The sequence below is a fragment of the Bos mutus genome, chromosome X (assembly GCF_027580195.1).
Source record: "Bos mutus isolate GX-2022 chromosome X, NWIPB_WYAK_1.1, whole genome shotgun sequence".
NCBI lineage: Eukaryota > Metazoa > Chordata > Mammalia > Artiodactyla > Bovidae > Bos > Bos mutus.
The window spans coordinates 340541-363732 of NC_091646.1; the positions used below are offsets into that span (position 1 = coordinate 340541).

Sequence of the window (23192 nt, forward strand, 5' to 3'; positions counted from 1 at the left end):
AAGAAATTTTATTTACATTAGTGGTACAATGTAGATTTGGACCCTAATTAGAGGTAAAAAGTGAAATTTTGCTTTTTTGTTTCCCTAGAGGCAAAATGAACAAAAAACAACAAATCTACAAAACATAGGCTTTCCATTTTAAGCTGGTTTAAAAAGTGAGGGACGGAGGGAAGAAAAGATGAAAATACAATAAAACAAAAAAATACTTTTTTGTTTTTAAAAGGATATTCTCTGAACTGATGAATCTGTGCTTTGATGTGATCTTCACAAATCTGTCTCAGCTGTTTGTACAAGTTCGCAGAAATCTTGTAAGAACAGAGATTTTCCACAGCCTGCAAAATTAAACACATACTTTCTTAAGGAGTGAATGTGTGTGTCTGTGTATATATATTTCTTGATTATTTACATCTAATTCCTATTACTTGTTATTTCTACCATGTCAACTTATTAAAAAGGATTATTCATCCATTTAAAACACAAGGTAAAACAACCAAATATCAGTGCAATTAGTGAACTTTTTTCATAACCAGTGCAGTATACCACCCCTCCCCAAATCTGTTTATTCTGGCCGTACAGTTTAAGTATGGGGGGAATCAAGCTAAATTCTCCACTTGTAAAGACACTGAATTTATAACAACTGCTACATATAAATTCTGTCTTATTCATAAAAATGTTAATTGTTTTCATAAGCAGAATTCCATTTTGAGTTTGAGAAATAATTTCACCAATTGTTTATTAAATGGGTTTGGGAGAAGGGAAAGGCTACCTACTCCAGTATTCTGGCCTAGGGAATTCCATGGATTGTATAGTCCATGGGGTTGCAAGGAGTTGGACACGACTGAGTGACTTTCACTTTCACTGGGCAGTCCAACTACCACTTAATTTAAATTTATTTATACTTTCTTTGGTTTTCCTGAACAGAGTAATGCAGAATTTGTTGCAAGCAGTATTATAAGAATGAAATAATTATACAAGGGTTTGTCTCCAACACTGCAGCTTAAGAATATTTAAATAAAGATGTTTTAAATTTTGCACAATGGAATAAATATTAATTACTAAAGAAATACTGAATTTTTATTTCTTCTCAATTGTTGGATTGGTCTTTTATAGTCATATCCCAAAAGGACAAAACTGAGATTTCACTGAATTTCTTCTTAGGTGTATCAAAAGACTTTCAAATTTAATACAACAGGCATGGTAGAACTCTGAAATAATCTATAATTCCAACTAGTAAAGACTTAAATACTTAACACCAGGATTTCTTTCTTACCATAACAGAAGGCAAAATTTTCATTAAAATTGACTCTAAGGGACCATCCAAGTCCTGTTGGTTGGATTGGAATTTTATAAATACGTAGTTGGAAGTCATATTCCCAGCATGCAGGTCCAGCAAATAAACTCATAAATGAAAAGAAAGCTTAAATGAAAGCACTTATACCAAAGGAGGAAAGGTGCTACACCTTACCAGGAAGTAGCAGACCACTTAGATCCAGCAGCTCAAGAGGAATAAGGAAGCTAAGTTCCTGCTGGCCACCACTTACGACGGGGCCTTGGGTCAGGCCACAAATGTCTAAGAGTGCGTTTATTTCATGTGCCTGACTGGTTCACAATGTGCCCCTATGGACTCTCTCTCTTCCTCCTTTAGTAGTCTTCTTATTGTATCTTGGTGTTCCTTTTGAATGATTTTCTCAGCATTTCTTGTTTCCCTGCTTAAATTGTCTTTGTACTGAATCTTCTTCACATTTCCCACTTCAAGTACTTCTCCAAGTCCTACCTCTACCATTCCCTTCTGCTGTGATACCTTCTTCCATACATTAGTTCTCATCCCACCTATTTATCTTCTCATACGGGATACCACATTCCCTTACTACTCAGCTAGGTTCCACTTCTTCCAATAAGCTTTCCTTAACTGTCTCAGCTACCAATGACTCGTATGGCACTATCAACAATCATACCATACTGACTTGTCACTGAATCAACACTGTATCTTTTAAGGAGAGCTGGCCCCCAACTCTCCTTAATGACAGAAAGAGACCACACCATGGGCTCATGTACCTGTATGTTCTTGTACCTGGGCTCTAAACCAGGTGAATATAATATTCAAAAAACTAATGTACTTATAACTAGCAATGTGTCCCCCACACAGAAGGGGCTTACAGCATAAAGTGAAAACCGGTCAGAAGATATGTAATTACAACACACTATTAGGAGCTATGATGGGGATAAACATAGAGGTGAGGTCTCTAACTCAATCTTTATGGCAGGGAAAAGTCAGGAAAGGCTTGCTGAGCAGCAGTAATGAGGTGGAGTTCCAAAGACCCAGAGGGACGTGGATAAAGAGCTTATGGGAATAGTGAGAAACAGAGAATTGGGCCCAGGTGGAGCAATGGTAAAGAATCCACCTGCCAATGTAGGAGATGTAAGAGATGCAGGTTCGATCCCTGAGTTGGGAAGATACCCTGGAGTAGGAAATGGCAACCCGCTCCAGTACTCCTGCCTGAAGAACTCAATGGACAGAGGAGCCTGGCAGGCTACAGTCCATGGAGCTGCAAACAATTGGACACAACCGAGCAATTAATTGCATGTGCACGCACATTATATGCATACGGCTTCACGTGTGCTTAGCTGGAGAGTGGTTTAAGATTGTTCCTTGTTGTTCAGTCACCAAGTCGTGTCCGATTCTTTGCAACCCCATGGACTGCAGCACACCAGGCTTCCCTGTCCCTCACCATCTCCTGGAGTTTGCCCAAGTTCACATCCATTGCATTGGTGAAGCCATTTAACCATCTCATCCTCTGTCACCAGGCTTAAGTTATTAGAAGCAATAAAAGAAGGTAAGGCAAAGGCAGGAGGATCTAAGGTGAGTTTTGAAGATAAAGATGGAACAGAACCCCTTGCTAGTCTCTAATTTAGCCTTGACTGCTTAACATATAGACCAGATCCAGTAATTTTCCATCTTTAAGAACTTTTCCATCAAGCTCTTCAGGTACTGTTATGGAGAAATTCCCTAACAGGTATAAAAAAATACAAAGGACTGAATGGTGTGGTGCTGGATGGTGGTCAACTGTCATTTATATATATATAAAAGAAAATTGAGAAAACCTCCACAGAGCTGTTTTTGCACATATGAAACATTTCTGGAATGATACCCCTAATAACATTTGTTTGCTGGGGGAGGGAGGTTGGAGTGGAAGTGAAACTTTTCACTACATGCTCTCTAATATTTTTTTGGGTTTTGAGCCAGATGAATATATAAAATATTCAAAAAATGTAAGTACTTGCCTCCCCCAATAAAACACTATCTTTCCCACCATCATACTTTCTAGCATGGAATTCAAGGTTCAGTATTACCATTATTTACTCTCATGTCTGTTTATAATCTTCCATACACGCCGTGATCTCAATACTCTGCTTTACTCACTTTCAAGCAAGGTTTGTTTGGAACAATCATGTGTGCCTAAAACAGTGGCTTCCAAAAGTTTTTGACAAGCCACAGTTAAGAAATACATTTTATGTCACAATCCATTGCACATAAAGTAAATTTATGTAAACAAAACAATATCTTCATGAAGCTGCACTTACCATTACTATATGTGACCTACTCCGATATTTTCTATTTTACTTCTTAAAAAAAAAAAAATGCTGGTCATGAACTACTAACTTCATGAGCCTACTAGAATATAAAGACCTCAGCGGCAAGGACTAAGTGATCTCTATATGTCCATGGCATTTCTAGCTTTGCACATAGTAAACAGTCACTGACTCAAGAAGAATCGGGTGTTTACTAAGAACTCTATCCTGTTAGGTGCTGGGACAGAAATACGAATAAGAGTTAAATGACCACTTAGGAGTTTGAGGTAAACTATTTTATTCCAGATCTTTGAAAAGGAATTTTAGAAATGTATTATTTTACACTTCACTAAACACTCTGGAAATCTTTGGAAGTTTGATCTGGTATAATTATTACTAATATAACCTCATTGCACAGGTAACTATTTATATTAAACAATCTAGATAATTCTATTAGACTCTTAAATAAACCTATCTTTTTATTTAAGCTCCCAATCACTAGTTAAATATGCTGCCTTAAATCCTTTTTGCAGGTGTCAGCTATAAAATAAGAACATTTTAATAAGGTTTTAACTTTTATTGTTCCAAATCCCAGCCTCTTCCAAGTTGCATCAGAAACATGTTTATCTGAAGAAAAACAAACAAACAAAACTCCAAAGAAAATATAAATGTGTAGCAAATGAAATGCAAAACCATAGTTCCTGAAATTTGATGCTTTATGGAATACAAGATTTAAGAAACAGCAAAGGCACATAAGCTCTCATTTAGGATGCAGAGTGGAAATGAGGTTAAGAAGATTAGAATTAAAAAAGTGAGGATTAAAACAAGGATAAAAAATAAAGAATGCAAAAATTAATGGTAAGGGAGGAAATCTAGAAAATTTTCTGATTCAGCAACAAGAGACACTTAAGAAAGATTCAATTCCCTCCAGGGTGCTGAACTCTGGTCGCTAATCTAATGAGTTGGGGCTTATTTTTCAAACCATATGCTTAAATAGAAAAAGAAAAAGCACATCACAAAACTTTTCAACTGATACAGCAATAAAACCCAAATTATCTCTTTTTATGTCTAGTAAAAATGGCTAAAATAAAATGATCAAAATATATCAAAAACTGAGAACTGCAGGAAGGAAGCCAAATAATAAAACCTAAATTATTTTTCTTTTTACATCCAGTAAAAACACCCAAGACAAGTTATCAAGGACTAAGAATTTGTAATTGGGATAAATAGCAGGGATAGTATTAACAATTCAGTAAAAACAGGAGTAATAGTAATGTGACAGACTAAGCTTAAAAATATCAACAGTTAAACTTACAGAACACAATAGCTAGTGATCAATACAGAATAATGACCTCTGCTAAGACTCTACCTAGTCTCCCACATCCAATGACTGCTTAAGAAACCCATTTTACAATGGGAAATAAACTACACTTGGATGGATGCACTATTTCTTTCTAGTATTGTGGCCATCCGCTAGATTAATAAATCACTAACTGATTCATTTACAATCACTAATTGGCTCGTTATTTAATATTTATTTCAAAAGAAGCAAACCAAACCAGAGTTTCCATTATTAATGAATTATTTTCATCAGATCTGAAGTAGGAACTAAACTTATCTTCAAAGATAAGAACTAGACATTTATATTAAGAATAAATGTAACACTTTCATATAGAAATAACCAGCCAGCTCCAAAAAAGGCAGCTGATTTAAAAACACTACACAGGGGCTGCCCTGGTGGCTCAGTGGTAAAGAATTTGCCCGCCAAAGCAGGAGACACAGCTTCCATCCCGGATTCAGGAATATTCCACACGCCATGGAGCAACTAAGCCCATGCGCCACAACTACTGAGCATGTCCTCCACAAGAGAAGCCACCTTAATGAGAAGCCTGAGCACTGCAACTAGAGAGAAGCCCCTGCTCGCCCCAACTAGAGAAATACCGGCACAGCAATGAAGACCCAGCACAGCCGAAAACAAATAAATAAATAAAATTATCCAAAAAACCCCCAACAACACTACACAGCTACTCACGCAAGGCTGAGAATATGAGGAAAATAATCCCATTACTTAAAATATTACTTAGTAAAAAAAGTCACACACTAAAACCAAGATTCCAACTATTAAGATACCACATGTAAAAACAAGACACATTCTTGAGAAGTGCAGGGGGACACTGTTCCTAGACAGTTCTCTTTTTCTATTATTTTTTCAGTTTGGCTAATGAGGTTTTCTGATGTACCTTTGGAATGTAATCTATTTATCAGCCAGCTGTTCTGGCCTAGTGTGGATTTAGAATTTAAAAATGTGTGGCTTTAGAGCTGTATAATACAATGTAATCTCAAAATAAAGATATCTTTTTTTAAAGACTCAAATACTATTATCATTATCATCATCGATGACACAGACATATAGCAGGCTGTGCAGTTAAGTACTTTCTCGCAGTATTTATTTACAACCATGCTATACAGGTAGTGTTAGTCTCCCTGTTTTGCAAATGAGAAAACCAAGGCTTAGAGAAGTAACTGACCCAAAGTTATCGTGAGTTGCAGATCTCTAATCTAAGGCAGGCTGATCAACTCAAAAGTCAGTGCATTTAACCATACTCCTATCTGTCATCAACCAAAAATAAACAAGCAGAGATCTCCCTGGTGGTCCAGTGGCTAAGACTTCGTGTTTCCAATACAGAGGGCCCAAATTTCATACCTGGTCAGGGAATTATATCTCATATGCCACAACTAAGAGTTCACATGCCACAATGAAGAATAAATAAATATTAAAAAACAAATAAGCAAACAAACAAAAATATCCAAACCAAAACAACATGAACCACTGCCTCCCTCTTACAGGATTTCAAGGTTGTGGAGGAAGGATAAGTCTCACTTTGAATCACTTTTAAAGGATGACATTTACTTATTGCAAATATACTCAGAACAGCAAGTTCTTTTCTAGAAATTAAAAACTTAAGAGGAAGTATATGCAATCTACACTAGGGAAGACTTCCATGCTTAAGCTTTAAAGCAAAATGGTTTTTCATTCATAGAAAAAAGTTCTGCATAGACATATGCCAAATAAGTATTTACATCAAGGATAGAGAGAGAGGTGGGGAATGAGGAGTCTGGAGAACTTTTGTTTGATATGTTACATATTTCTATATTTTTCCAATTTTAGGACAGTACTTTTAAATTACATTTCAACCACTAAAAAATCAAACAAGCACCTGAAATCCAGATGGTATGAAATAATTTAATTTTTATCCTCTTTTTTGAACTTGAACATCTCAATATAATCTGAGAACAATCCAAAGGAACATTTACAAAATTAAGGTGGAAAACAACAAAAGAGCTAGAAACAAATGCTTTTAAATTTATTATAGCAGAAGTTGTAAAGTATTATTAAAAATGCTAATAGTGAAAAGTTGTAACTGATTTTAGGCTAAAGAAATGCAACTGAACAACACCAGATAGAAATTCTGAAGTATAAGAAAGGAAAAACACACAAAAAATGTGAGCTATGAGCTCCTGAAACATAAAGAGATTTAACAGAAACAGTTTATCAGGAAAAGGGACTTCCATGGCAGTCCAGGGGTTAAGACTCCATGCTTCCACTGTAGGGGTGCGGGTTTGACGCCTAGTCAGGGAACTAAGATCCCACAAACCACATTGCATGGCCAAAAAAAAATTACCAGGGAAAATAGTTTTTAACTCATAAGCTGCAGAAAAATATTCAAAGTAAAGTAAATAGAGTTCATTAGCAACTACAATCATCACAAAGATAAAAATAAGCATCGTATATTAAGGCACTGAACCTAGAAAAATGGTAGTGGACGAACCTAGTAGAGAAGGACCTGTGGACACAGCAGGGGAAGGCGAGGGCGGGATGAATTGGGAAAGTAGCACTGACATACGTACACTATCATGTGTAAAACAGACAGATAGTGGGAGGTTACTACATAATACAGGGAGCCCTGTCTGGCCTTCTGTATATATACACATGGATATATAATTATGACTGATTTGTGCTGTACCGCAAAAACCAACACGACCCTGTAAAGCAATTTTCCACCAATTAAAAAATAAAATTAAAAACTAGAAACTAAATGTTATAAACATGAAATATATAACACATTACTGACATTAAAGCTGTATGCCAGCATATCCAAAGAAACACCATACACATGCATGTATGAACAAAAATTACCTTCTCTGATGACAGAGTTTTTTCCCCTAAAGTAAGACTATTTATTTGCTTCAAACACTGCACTACAGAGGCATGTGGAATGCATGCACTGGACTAAAAATTTGGGCATCTCAGTTTAAGTCCCCTGCTCTGCCAATATGCTCTCCAGTGCAGAGTCCCTTTGAGATTTCATTTCCTCATAGAGTGGGGATAATAACTACTATCTTATCTAGTTCACAAAGTCTTTCTATAATGCTTAAACAAGATAACCCTACTTTGTAGGCTATCAAAGACACTATATGAAGAAAAGACACTGGACCACATTAACTGCTTCAAGTCTAACTGCAATTCTACCTTTATTATTGTACAACTCAGGATCCACATGTGTAATGTACCAACACAGCCAAATGAGGTGGGCTTATCCTCAGTAATACCTTAGTACTACTACTATTACCTGACACTTGTGTGTACCATTCAGCATTATTACTATGCAGGGGGCACCATTCTGAGAGTTTGGCATGTACTGATATATTTTATTTAAATAGCAACAGAAACTGGTGATCTCAATCGACACACTGTAAGTAAAAAAATCATACTGTGGCTTATGAAATAACTAGCGATAACATCAACTGATATTTCTATATAGTGCTTCATGGTATTTTTCACAAACATCTTATTTGAGTCTTATGGGCAACTTGGTGAAATAGATACAGCAGTTCTTCCCCCTGTTTACATAGGAGGAAACAGAAGCTGAGAGAGGTTTAATACCTTGCCCAAGATCGCAAGCTAATACAGCCAAAACTAGATCCCTTTGTCTTTTGACTCCTGATCCACTATTTGTCCATCACCATACTACTTCTACAACTAAAATGAATAGATGAAAACTACAAATTTTGATAAACTGGACCAACATAATTTTTTACAAGGTACTCATCAATACAAAAACTCAAGCCATTAGACTGTGCAGCACTTTTTAAAAATATGAAACTGTTGACACCAGAATGGAAAGTAACTTCTTGAATTGGTTGTGGCAAAACTACAGTAGGGCAAAGTATCTTGGTAACAAGAAGTCTAAATCAGTAACTGTATTTTTAAGTTAAACATTTCAATGACAGATCCATTTGTTAAGCAAAAGAAACAAATCTGAACCTTAGACCAAGTTGATGAACAACCTGCTGCTCATTTTGGGGGCTAAGGTGTGTCTTGTAGGCCAAGAGATAAGACAAACATGAAGAAGAGAAATAAATGACAAAAGCATGTTAACAGGAAAGAGGTAGAATAAAGTATATGGCATTTCTTGAGGCCTTTCCTATAGGTAACACCACTTAGCAATTAGTATCACAACAGAAAATGTCACCAGAAATTATCTTTGGGATCAAAGCTATAGGTTTCTATTACAGGTAAAACTTACTATACCAAGGTACTCCTAACTGTAAATCCTAATTAGAAGGGTCCAAGATAAGCCCAATTTATACCAATCAGACTGTAGCCACAGTTGATGCAGGAATATATGGTCTGTGTATAAAACAGTGCATGCATTAAATCAAGATAATACATTAATAATTAATTAAGGGAACCAAAAATCTACATAAGCACCCATTTCGGAAAATAAACTCCATATGCACTGCACCTCCATTTACGCTAACCAAATCTGGTTATCCACATGTATACATACCTGATAGAGTTCTTCTAAATTGTACTTAATCGAAGTACTATTCTGGATAGCTTCCACTGCTTCTTTCAGCTTCTGCCATGTTTCATCTGTGTAGTTCTCTGGTAATTTAGGCTTATCTAGATGATATATAAAAGGTTGATAATCAGAATAACATGCAAGATATACTAACAAAAGGATCCATAAACTACTAGTATTATTGCTCTCCAAACGTTAATTGTGATGTTTATAATTATCATACCTAATTATTAAAGTAACCATTATATTTAGGCTTAGTAATAAAATTTCAAATGCCAGAACACTGTGTAAGTCATTTTATCTCACCTATTAAAACTGAAGGTGAGAGTTTTTTCTATTGTCTGAATTGCCTCAAAAGATAAAAATCTGAAAATGACAGATAAAACTAATCCTGATCCTATTCTATCATATGTAAAACCTAAGTCAACATGAATTTTGTACCTGAGATTTAAAATACTGAGTGCCTGCTATATACAAAGTACTTTATAAACATCTTAATCTTCATAATAATGTCCTAAGGATGGTATTATTATCCTTATTTTGCAACTAAGGAAACTGACGCTGGAAGACTCCTTTACTAAAGTTTGCCCAAGGTCACCACAGATGGTCAATGGCAAAACTGGGATTCTAACTCAGGTCTTTTTGACTCTCATATTTATGTACCATCTACAGAAGTGGAGAGAAACATCTTAATTCATGTTTTAATTTAAACTACATTTATGAGCAGAATGAAATACAAAAAAAAATCAAAACATCCTGATAACTCCAGAACCTATGTAGCACTTTCAGAATGAACAGGAACATCTTAATCCAGGCTTTAATTTAAACTTCCTTGACCAGCAATTGTTTTTTTTTTATTAGAACATCTAGATACCTTAATAATGTGTTTCCATTTTAGGAGGGGGAGAAACAAAAACCCAAGCAAAATCTCTGAAACCAGTATACAAATGCAATTAGGATCATAGCTCATCTCTTTAAAAATCCTTGGCTATTAAATTGATATATTTAAAGTAGAACAGTGAACAAACTAGTCAATTACAATTCATATTTACTTCAGAAAGGTCTACTATTAAATCAGAAAGACTACAACACTTGAGAGCCTGGAGGTGGGAGTGGAGTGAGGAAAAGAAAAGGTTAAAAATAAACAACCCTCTGCTTGAGACAAAATAGAGCATATTCCTGATTTCTACACTAATGGTGAAAATACAAGCACGGGGAATCTAATTTTCTCAATACTAATATTTAGTCACAAGGCACTGATCTGGTCAATATTGCTTTAGTTCATTCATTTGACTTCTCCACTTAATAAACATTTTACCATTAGTTGCCAGTTAGGGTGTTGAAAAAGTCAGGCAGAGAAACCGAAACACACTCAATAGATTAAAAAGTAACTCAGCTCAATTACATTATGCAAAATTGCTGATTTTATATTTGCATCAATGCATTCATAATACTCTCAATCACATACCTCAAAAACTTGAACAAATTCTCCTAAAAGCTGCAGGTCAGTACTTTAAAACCCATTTCAGTGATTAAAAAAAAAAAATAGATGCGTTACTACTTCTGTGTATATACAGTATTTTTCACTTCCAAACCCTACCTTTGGAAAGAAATGCACAGATCATAAATACTTTTCTTCAACTACTGCTTCCATGAGTTTCAAGAATGTAGTATTCAACGTTATAAATCTAACCAAAAGTCTTCTTGAAACATGAAAAGATCACTATTGCTACCGGAATTTCTAGGGACTAGATAATATGGCCTACTGAAGGATAAAAATAAAAATCCCAGCAGTGCCAAGGTTCACTATGCACCTGAAATAATTAAACATTTTTAGAGAACAAATTTCTCACCTGTAAAATCCGGATCAATCATACCGATTGTCAATGTTATGAAGAATAACAGATCAGATACAATAGGCTGAGACAGACCTCAAAATACTGCACAGAAATACCTGGTGTATGCTTCAGCAGAAGGATACTAACCACCCCCGGAGAATGAACCCTCCACCCAAAAAGGACCTCCCTCCTCCTCATTGATTATGCATAAAACATTAGGCCACCTCTATACTGTTTAACATATTAGCATAAATAGAGCACGTGACCACTCAAGTGTCAAATCCTGAGTACGTGATCATGGATTTTAGCCCTGGTTACCTTTAAAGTTCTTGATCACTAACTTCTTAGCAGAGCCAGGCTTGCTGTTAGCAAAGCTAGAGACGGTGGTGGAAGATTTGGCCAGGCCATTTGCGTGATGCACCGAAGCCACAGTAGAGATTAATATACTCTTATTTTTAAGTTGCTGCTGCTGAGATGTTGCAGCAGTTGGTGAAGATGAGGACGAGGACGAGGATTCCTCAGCCATCTTCGCATCAAACCCTACAAACTCCAGGTTTTCTTCAAAACGTAGCTTCTTCTGTATCGGTACGTGGCTGGGAGCAGTCACTGGGACCCCCAGGCACGAGAAGGACGAGGTTGAAGGGGATGCCGAATCCCTGGGTTGTAAAGGAGGAGTGGAAGAGGAGGAAGAGGTGGAATCAAAGTCTTCTCTCTCGTTACTACTGTTACTGCCGCTACTGCTGCTGCTGCTGTTTAACTTTCTCTTCTTGGCAGAGGTGGGCGGAGTGGTGCTGGTATTACCATCAGTGGCTGATCTGACCTCTTGAGCAGCAGCAGCAGCTGAGGGATTGGGGGAAGAAAAACCTGTTGGAAACATGAAAATAGCGGGGTCAACAGGCAGACGAGCATCAAAAACCTACGTTTATATGCCTGCGTGCGTGTAGGAGAGAAGGTGGCAATGCTAGAGGGGGAAGGGAATAAAGAGAGGAGAAACACAGAGGACGAGAAGGAAAGTGAAGGGGGGGCTCCACCCGGGGAATGGGAGGGTTTGGGAAGGAGGATAGGCTGACACCAGGAGTGAGCAGAACAAGGGGGGAGAGCGAATGAGGAGGCAGACAGGTAAACGGCCGTGCCGTCCCCCTCCCCTGGTTTTCAGTCTCTCTCCCCCCTTTCTGCAGGAGCGACTCAGTAAGTCTGTGAGGCTGCAGCTCCTCCTCCTTTTCTCCCTCTCTCTGGGAGGGGAGATGCAGTGCTTGAGGGGAGGGGGGAGGGGGAGAGAACCGGAGCTTGTTATTGTCAATAGCACAGGAGGCTAAAGATGGCGCCACTTCCGGTCACGCGGCGCCGAAGGAGGCGCGGCGTCAGTCTGCGAAAGGGGGGGTGGAGAGCAACACTGCAGTCGTCCGCGGGGCGGGGGAGCTGGAGTAGGGGGAGGCGGTGGGAAAGGGGCCACTGAGGCGCCGGAGACGCTCGCGCTTCTGCCCTCGCGCTCGCTCTCCCTACCCCTCCCTCTCCAGCTCCCCTTCCTAGGCAGCACTCTCCTCCCCCGGCCCACCGATAACTCCCACCCTCTCCTAAAAGGTCCCGCGGGAAGCTTCGCACCGCAACGCCCTTACCGGAAGTGACTGGGCAGACACTTTTCATAGCGCCCAGATCCCGAAGCCCCCAGGTCTGCAGGACTTGGGGGGGGGGAGGAGAAGGGGGGGCAGAGAAGGGGGAAAGGAAGGAGGGGGCGGGCCTTCGAGACACCTTCGGAGCTCCGGATTGGAGCTTCCTGAATGCGAGGCGGGCAGGGAGGGGTGGTGGCGGGAGAAGGAGCGGGAAGGAGTCTGCAGGGGAGGGAAGGTGGTGACGGTGAGGGGCGGGGTGAGCTTGCTGGGAAAATAAGAGGGAGGGAGGGAGTAAAAGTAAAGGAACGGAGAATAGAAACTTTGAAAGAGATAAAGGAATAAGGAGGGGTTGCAAGGCCAGAGGAGTAACTCGAAATGGAGGAAAACATAGTCATGCCATTATGCCTGATGCTAGGGAGGATGTTATGATGTTAAGATAGGACAGGAAAAGAGCTTAGATACAAAGAAGACAAATGAGTTTTTCATTCAGTTGAGCTATTCATTGTTTCTCTTTCATGTCAAGGACAGCGCTGACTCAATACTGAGTTTTGATACTTTTCTCAGTAACCTAGATGCAAATCCTGTTACCTTCCTACCGGAAGCATTCTCTAAGATGGCTGGCTAGAGTTAAAAAGGGTGCATTCTAAGGCCAAGAAACAGGAAGGTAACTAACACGTCCCTCTAGCACAATTCCTAGGGCCAATCCCAGCTCCAACTCCCATCAGCCGTTAACCCGGTGATTTACAGACTAAACAAAGCCACTTCTTTTTACGAAATCCTGGTTCATGTTATTTCTCCAGACATTTTAAGAGAACAATATCGGTAAAAGTCAATGTTTTCTACCAATATAGTACACAAGCCCAAATTTTAAAACATTAATCCTAAAAACAAACCTTTAAATTTGGTTACATTAACTACAATAAGCCATGTAAATCCCCTGTTGGGAGTTTTTATTTAACCCGAGAGTATTGTGGAAGGGGAGGTAGGAGAACCTGGCAAACAAAACTAAATTTGCCAACCTGTTGCTCTTCCTAACTGCAGAAACATTCAAGGAGCGTGTGCTGAAACACTTTGTATGCCAGACACAATACCAGGTCCTGTCACTGAGAAGCAGTGGGAGAAGAGTTTCAAAAGTAGTTTCTATAACAGTACTATAACCAACGGACAAAGTTCTGTGGGAACAGGTGAAAGACATTTGAGACAAGTCTAGAATAGTTTGAGCTTCACAGAGGAATTGAAGTTTATGCTGGGTCTCAAAGAGGGAGTTGCCAAAAAAGACGAGGGCAGAGGACTGAAAGGCACCCTGGGCAGTGGAAACGGGCAAAGCGGGCAGTTGTGAAAGGACCTGGCCTGCTGGTGGAAATATGAAAAATGCAGTGAGGCTGGAAAGTAGTATGTCTGGTTGGAAGTAAGAAAGATGAGGCTCAAGGATGCCTAGCAGGTGAAGTTAAAAATTTTGGAGTCTACCCTGCAGGCCAAAGTAGACAGTATGGAGACCAAATTGGGCTTTTAAAAGCAGGGTAGTAACGGGACTGTGAGGGAATAAAAGCAGTTTGTATTGTATAGTTTGAGATAGACAAATCAGAATCCTAAGAATAAATCAGTTTTCTAATTTTGTTTACACAGTTCCACTTTTTATTTATTGTCTTAAAAAGTCCTTCATTAAAAAGCAAATCCTCCTAGAAAAGGTACCACCTTGGGCCACTATCCAGCTTTGTGCGGTTTGATGACAACAGGCTGAAAGCAAGGCTCTAATGGAACTTAGGGCCCAGGGCCACAGAGAAGAGAGATAAGAGGCCTCAAAGGGGAAAGATGGGCTCCTATTTGTTTTGAATGTGCCATGTTGTTCTTCTTGCCCAATATGAGACTTGTAAGCTCTTAAGGCCAGAGAAGGTGTCCCAAAATATTAAACCCTCCCTTATTGTGTCTCACATTTCACACGGTGCTGAACAACTGTAAACGCAGAGTAAATACTTATTGAGTTGAATTTTTCATTGAATGAGAATAAAACAACACCATGTCTTCATAAGGGAAGATTAACTGGCCAATTTTCAGGACTTAATGATAAAGGTCATTCTCATTTATGTAGTTATATTCCTTAGAAGGTTATATGGATGGGCCAACTGATAATAGCTCAAAGTAGTACCCTTTCTAGGAGGATTTGCAGTTTAACCAGGGACCTTTCAAGACAAAAAAAAAAAAAAAAAAAGGCTATGTTCCAATTCATGTAATTATATTCCTTAGAAGGATGTATGGAAGTGCTAGCTATTTAAAAAATTACAAATCTTAGTGCCATACAAAGATAAGCTTTTATGCTAACATACAGGATAGCTGAGTCCTGTTAATATTCAACTATGTGGCTGTAATAATAGCTCCCAATCTGATGTGGTTATCTAAGCCCTTCAGTCTTCCGTGTTACATGTTAGCTCTAAAAGCACAGATACTTGGCTCTTGAGCTCTAGGCTCACTTTGAATGACCCAGTACCTAACCTACTAGTTAAGTTTTCTGTGAAATATCCTTAAGTGAGATTTAGAGGAAAATATTATTTTCTTTTTGATTAATAAAAATCTTCCTTTTGACATTTTACAACCTTAATTTATTTTGTCCAGGTCAGTTCTTACATATTTAGCACATCTTATTATGGATATGTAATTTATGTAATTTAAAAAATTTAACATTTACATTTTATGGCACAAACCAACTTAGATATTACTATGTAATGTATGAAGACTAGAACTTTGTGTCTTTTTGGAACTTTGGACCAATTTAAAAGGAAGAAAAACACACATTGCTTTGTAAATATCTTTGACATCAAGAATCAACTAATTGGGGCTAACCAAAACACACAATCATGCGTGCATGTTCAGTCGTGTCCAACTCTTTGTGACTCCAATGGACTGCAGCCCACCAGGCTCCTCTGTCCATGGGGCTTCCCAAGCAAGAATACTGGAGTGGGTTGCCATTTCCTCCTCCAGGGGATCTTCTCGACCCAGGGCTCAAACCCTTGTCTCCTGTGTCGCCTGTATTGGCAGGTGGATTCTTTACCTCTAGCGCCACCTGGGTGTCTACCGAAATGTTTGTCAACAAATATTAAAGACATTCTCAGCAGTAAAATACATTTTTCATGGTTAACTCAATGAAACCACAATAATAAAGTTGTGCAATGTAGACACCATACATTTATGGCATTATCAGATTAAACCCAAGTGGGCACTGTACACATATTCCATACACAGAATCTTTCAATTGTGAGTTCAACTCATACCTTAGAAACATTAATTAAACTTAATACCGCCAGATGAAGTATAGTTATTACTGGCCTTCTTTTAATCAAGTAAATAAATAAATCTGTAGCTATTTATAAAGGTAAATATATGCATAAAGGAAGAGATACAAATAAAGACAGGACTATCTAATGTCCATCCCTCTTTCTCTGTAGGCATCTCTCTAAAAAGGCAGAGTGTAAGCAGTTTTCCTTTTTTGATCACGGGGATTCCCCAGGGTGCTTGGTTTGGGTTCTTCTCTTCTCTGAGGAGGGGCTTGTCAGTGAATAGTCACTCTTTGAAGCCTTGTTATTCATGGGTGGGATTTTCCTTAAAAACAGCAGACAGTGCTTGCTCAGAAACATGTTTCTGCAGCAAGCCTTGTTTAAGAATATCTCCAGAAAAGACAACTTCTGGGGAAAAGGTGGTGCATGTTCTCTATCTATTTTTCTGAAGGACAATCTTTGAAGGAGAGAAATACAAATGCGTCAAACCAAGCAGTGGTGACATAGTAAAAATTTTATCATAATAAGGGCTTTGTTATGCTATCAGCAACAAGGGACTGCTGGGGGATGACTGAGGAGGCCAAAGCTTAAGCAATGATGCTCCAACTATACATTGTGTGTTCACCCTTTGCCCATCCTGGAATTGCTTTATAAAGCAAGGAACTTAATTACAAATGCTGAATCTATGATGTCCAGTAAAATGTAAATAAATGACACAGATCTCATTTTTAAAAACAAGATCATTTCTATGTTATATCATTTCTAAAGTTATCAACTGAAGATTTACTGACTTGGGTATAGCAACCATTAGAGTATTTATCCCCTTGTTTCAGAAATTTTATGTACTGTCCTACCTGTGAACCATCTGGAAAGCAGATTTAAGGACTAACAGAGCCAGGCAGTATCCCCTGGGGGTTTGGGAGTGGGGGAAAATCAGTCACAGACTACTTCTTCCTCTGATGCTACCAGACACTTGCTTATTATGGAGTTGAGTCTTTCTACCTCCATCCTACTTTAAGGTTTAATCTTCCAATGGCATTCAGCTTTTCCTTCTCTCAAAAGCAGGGCCAATTTAGGTTTAAATCAGAGGTTCCCAAAAAACACCTATGCCCACGTCTGAACCTAGTCCTTAGGAAGCATCACTATGAACAAAGTTAGTGGAGTTGATGTAACTCCAGCTGAGCTATTGAAAATCCTAAAAGATGATGCTGTTAAAGTGCAGTACTCAATATGCCAGTAAATTTGGAAAACTCAGCAATGGCCACAGGACTGAAAAAGGTCAGTTTTCATTCAAATCCCAAAGAAAGGCAATGCCAAAGAATGTTCAAACTACTGCACAATTACACTTATCTCACATGCTAGCAAAGTAATGCTCAAAATTCTCCAAGACAGGCTTTAACAGTATGTGAACCAAGAACTTCCAGATGTTCAAGCTGGATTTAGAAAAGGCAGAGGAACCAGAGATCAAATTGCAAACATCCATTGGATCATTAAAAAAGCAAGAGAATTCCAGACAAACATCTACTTCTGCTTTATTGACTATGTTAAAGCTTTTGACTGTGTGGATCACAACAAACTGTGGAAAATTCTGAAAGAGATGGGCATACCACACCACCTGCCCTGCCTCCTAATACATCTGTATGAGGTCAAGAAGCAACAGTTAGAACTGGACATGGAACAACAGACTGGTTCCAAATTGGGAAAGCAGTACATGGAGGCTATATATTGTCACCTTGCTTATTTAACTTGTATGCAGAGTACATCATGCAAAATGCCAGGCTGGATGAAGCACAAGCTGGAATCAAGACTGCCAGGAGAAATATCAATAACCTCAGATACGCAGATGACACCACCCTTATGGTAGAAAACAAAGAGGGACGAAAGGGCCTCTTGATGAAAGTGAAAGAGGAGAGTGAAACAGCTGGCTTAAAATTCAACATTCAAAAAACGAAGATCATGGCATCTGGTCCCATCACTTCATGGCAAATAGATAGGGCAACAATGGAAAACAGTGACAGACTTTATTTTCTTGGGCTCCAAAATCACTGCAGATGGTGACTGCAGCCATGAAATGAAAAGACGCTTGCTCCTTGGAAGAAAAGCTATGACCAACCTAGATAGCATATTAAAAAGCAGAGACAGTCCTTTGCTGACAAAGGTCTGTCTAGTCAAAGCTATGATTTTTCCAGTAGTCATGTGGTGGCTCAGCTGGTGAAGAATCCGCCTGCAATGTGGGAGACCTGGGTTCGATCCCTGGGTTGGGAAGATCCCCTGGAGAAAGGAAAGGCTACCCAGTCCAGTATTCTGGCCTGGAGAATTCCATGGACTGTGTAGTCCATGGGGTTGCAAAGAGTCGGACACAACTGAGTGACTTTCACTTTCACTTTTCATGTTTGGAAGCTGAGTGCAGAAGAATTGATGCTTTTGAACTGTGGTGTTGGAGAAGACTCTTCAGAGTCCCTTGGACTGCAAGGAGATCAAACCAGTCAATCCTAAAGGCAATCAATCCTGAAATTTCATTGGAAGGACCGATGCTGAAGCTGAAGCTCCAATACTTTGGCTACGTGATGCGAAGAAGTGACTCACTGGAAAAGACCCTGAAGCTGGGAAAGATTGAAAGCAGGAGGAGAAGGGGACCACAGACAATGAGATGGTTGGTTGGCATTGCTGACTCAATGGACATGAGTTTGAGCAAGTTCTCGGAGTTGGTGATGGACAGGGAGGCCTGGTGTGCTACAATCCATGGGGTCGCAAAGAGTCAGACACAACTGAGCAACTGGACTGACTGAACCTAGTCCAATGGAATTAAATCGCAATTATTAGTATTTTTAAGAAGTTCTCTGGGTGATTCTGAACAACTCCAGGATTGAGACCACAGCAGTAGGTGAAATAAATACCATGGTGATCTGAATGAGGCTGATAACCCTTTGTATTTCTTTTAATGCCTGAAATTTCACAACTATTTATTCATTCCTTTTGATAAAAATAGTCGCCATCTCTAGGAATCCTTCTTTCAAATGCAAATTAACCAGAGAGACTTAGTTCCTGACCCTTTTAGGTGAATGCTTCTTAGAAACAAAGGATAATACAAAAGTCTTCAGTGCTTGGAGGTAAACAGAACTTTGTCCAGGCCCTGCAGTGTGAGTAGTGGGAAAAGTTACCATCAAGGGAGGAAAGATTTCTGAGAGTACATTTTGCTGACCTCACAGTATTGCCTGGGGCCAACCCTGCTTTGAAAGGACTGCATATTTAGCGTCAAGTGAAATTTAACAACTTATCTCAGCTGCCAAAGTCATGTTAGAAGAAAATTCATCTTTTTTAAATAAGCAAAACAAAGAGCAGACATTGGGAATGTGGGTTTGGAGCTATCCATAAATGCCCAACTTCTGAATTATCACTCACCATATGGATGTTTCTATTGCCAAATGATCTGTTTTCCCTGATTCTATTAAATGTCCTTTATTCCCACAGATAGCATCATCTCTCTTGCCAATTCATTTGGTCATTCAACAAAAATGTATTGAGCAAACTACTCTGGGCAAGGCATGGTGCTAGATGTCAGAAGGGAATACAGAACTAATACAAAATTCCATTTGCAGTTGATTTTACAGTTTTCCAAAGCACTTTCACACACAATCTTATTTTATCCTCATAACCACACTGTGAGATAGGTCAAGTGCCATCTGAATTTTACAGATGAGAAACAGGCTTGTGGAAGGAGGTTAAAATGACTTGCCAAAGTCACAAACATTTGAATACTGACATTTAAGTCTCTCAGTCATGTGCGACTCTTTGTGACCCCATGGACTATAGCCTACCAGGTTCCTCTGTCCATGGAATTCTCCAGGCAAGAATACTGGAGTGGGAGCCATTCTCTTCTCCAGCAGATCTTCTCAACCCATGGATCCAACCCAGGTCTCCTGTACTGCAGGTGGATTCTTTACCATCTGAGCCACCAGGGAAGCCCCAAAAAGCATAGACTTAACCAAATCCAGCTTTTCTCTAACTCCAAATACAGTACTTCCCATAGTTTATAATTTAGTAAGGAGATATGCCGTAAAATTGTTTCAAGTATAGACAAGTTAGGAAAAAATGTCCAGAGCCCCACTCACCAGGAGAAAAAAATGAGGAATAATGAAACAACGCCTTTACTGAGATGAGCCAAGTCCAAAAGGAGAACAAGCTTCTTGGATTTAGTGCAGGCTATCATCAAGTACACAGGACACAGCAGCAAGCAGTGCACATTCAAGGAGAGAGTGGCAATTTGGCTGTAGAAAGTCAGTCCATCCCCTGGCTGGACCCTCAGCCAGTGGTGATCTTCACTGGAGGGTGAATCCGGCTCCTTCTCCTAGTCAAATCCAGGCAAACACTGAACAAACCTTGTCTCAGGACCGGTTATGATCCAGTCACTGAGTATACAAAGACAACCCTTGCCCTCAAACAGTTCTCAGCTGCCCTAGTGGGTGAGGAAGACGATTATAGGACAGAGTGGATAAAGGCTGGTAATAGGAACACTGTCCTGTACAATTATACAGTGGAAGTGACAAAGATTCAAGGGATTAGATCTGATAGAGTCCCTTGAAAAAATATGGATGGAGGTTTGTGACAATGTACAGGAGGCAGTGATCAAAACCATCCCCAAGAAAAAGAAATGCAAAAAGGCAAAATGGTTGTCTAAGGAGGCCTTACAAATAGCTGAGAAAAGAAGAGAAGCAAAAGGCAAGGAGAAAAAGGAAAGATATATCCATCTGAATGCAGAGTTCCAAATAGCAAGGAGAGATAAGAAAGCCTTCCTAAGTGATCAATGCAAAGAAACAGAGGGAAACAATAGATTGGGAAAGACTAGAGATCTCTTCAAGAAAATTAGAGATACCAAGGGAACATTTTATGCAAAGATGGGCACAATAAAGGACAGAAATGATATGGACCTAACAGAAGCAGAAGATATTAAGAAGAGGTGGCAAGAATACACAAAAGAATTGTACAATAAAGATCTTCATGACCCAGATAACCACGATGGTGTGATCACTCACCTAGAGCCAGACATCCTGGAATGTGAAGTCAAGTGGGCCTTAGAAAGCATCACTGCAAACAAAGCTAGTGGAGGTGATGGAATTCCAGCTGAGCTGCTGCTGCTAAGTCGCTTCAGTTGTGTCTGACTCTGTGCAACCCCAGAGACAGCAGCCCACCAGGCTCCCCCGTCCCTGGGATTCTCCAGAGAAGAACACTGGAGTGGGTTGCCATTTCCTTCTCCAATGCATGAAAGTGAAAAGTGAGATGAGTAAAAGATGATGCTGTTAAAGTGCTGCACTCAATATGCCAGCAAAATTTGGAAAACTCAGCAGTGGCCACAGGACTGGAAAACACCAGTTTTCATTCCAATCCCAAAGAAAGGCAATGCCAAAGAATGTTCAAACTACTGCACAACTGCATTCATCGAACACTCTAGCAAGGTAATGCTCAGAATTCTCCAATCTAGGCTTCAACAGTACATGAACCAAGAACTTCTAGATGTTCAAGCTGGTTTTAGAAAAGGCAGAAGAACCAGAGATCAAATTGCCAACATCCATTGGATCAGAGAAAAAAGCAAGAGAATTCCATACTGGACCTTACTTCTGTACCCTACTTGCTGTTGCAGCTGTGGCTATTGATAATAATTCTTGCTTTGAGTCACCCTCATTTCGGAATTGGACTTAAAAGTTGGCCTCATCATTAGCTACAGGAGCTCAGAATCACAAAGGGCAGGATGAGGGTGTGATATGGCATGGGAAATAAGATAATGAAAAAGAAATGCGATGATACAGATGCACATTATGACCTGATAGTGGACAATGCTACAGGAATTCAGATGAACTTGAGCAGGGTTTGGGAAATGATGGCCAGTGGACCAAACTCAGCCAGCTGCCTGTCTTTATAAAGAACGTTTTATTGGAACACTGCCATACTCATTCATCTACATATTTTCTGTGGCTGCTTTTATGCTAAGACTACAGAGTTCAGTAGCTGCAACAGACCATATGGCCCGCAGAGCCTGAAATATTTCCTACCTAGTCCTTTACAGAAAAAAAAATTGCTGACCCTTGCTCCTAAATATGCTAAGTGCTAAAAAAGAGGCATATGGAGAATGTTTAGTGGTGGCACAAAGAACAAAATGATTTAAAACATGCTAAGGATTTTCTGTTCCTAGTCTGTATCACCTGTGACACAGATTTCAAAGAATGGCAAGGGAATATTCTTCAACAGAGTGACTAAATGTGGTATATTCACACAAGAAAATACTACAGTGTTAAAAAATAAATTGTAGCTACATCCATAAATCACAGGAATGTTACATGAAAAGAAGAAAATCATACATATAATTTGATACTTTTTTTAAAGCTCAAAAATAAGAAAACTCATGGATATATAATGTGATAAAAATAAAATATGGAAAGGAAATAATAAACATAAAATCCATGATATGGGATTGCTTTAGGGGAAGCAAGAGGGTGGAGAATCTAGATAGATTCAAAAGCATTCGTAATGTTCTAGTAGGAACTTCCCAGGCTGTCTAGTGGTTAAGATTTCCACAATTACTGAGCCTGGTCTGGAGTCCCCAAGCCACAACTACTGAAACCCGAGGGCCCTAGAGCCTGTGCCCTGCAACAAGAGAAGCCACTGTGGTGAGAAGCCCATGCCCCTCAACTAGAGAGTAGCCCCAGTTCTCCTCAACTAGAGAAAACCCAGACTCAGCAACAAAGACCCAGCACAGCCAAAAATAAATATTTATTTTAAAAAAAGTCCTGTTTAAAAAAAAAAGCAGTGGTAGTGTTCTAGTTCTTAAGCTGATGATGGGTTCTTGGATGTTTGTTTTATTACACTCCATAAATTACATGTCACACATATTCTTTTGTATATATTAAAATTATATATAAAAAGTTTTAAAAAGTATAAAGACAGCAAGCAGTGATCAGTTGAATGCTAGCATAGCAGTTTAGAGAATGAATACCTGGCAGAGATGACAAATGACAACTAGGACTGATTTTTTGAATATTTATG

The 23192-nt window shown here is 39.1% G+C and overlaps 1 protein-coding gene across 4 annotated transcripts in view; it reads right to left on the reverse strand.

The window, feature by feature from the left end:
• CUL4B (cullin 4B) overlaps nucleotides 1-23192 on the reverse strand; it is a 45355-nt gene that overhangs the window by 19721 nt on the left and 2442 nt on the right. For 2 of the 4 annotated variants that reach the window (XM_070365384.1, XM_070365383.1), the window contains exons 2-4: nucleotides 11594-12139; nucleotides 9423-9538; nucleotides 228-332 (exon numbers count right to left, since the gene is read on the reverse strand). In XM_070365384.1, the coding sequence (XP_070221485.1) occupies nucleotides 228-332; nucleotides 9423-9538; nucleotides 11594-12139 (767 nt within the window). Of the gene's footprint in view, nucleotides 1-227; nucleotides 333-9422; nucleotides 9539-11593; nucleotides 12140-12891; nucleotides 13020-23192 lie in introns of those variants that run through there. The other 2 variants (XM_070365386.1, XM_070365387.1) reach the window with 2 other exon arrangements.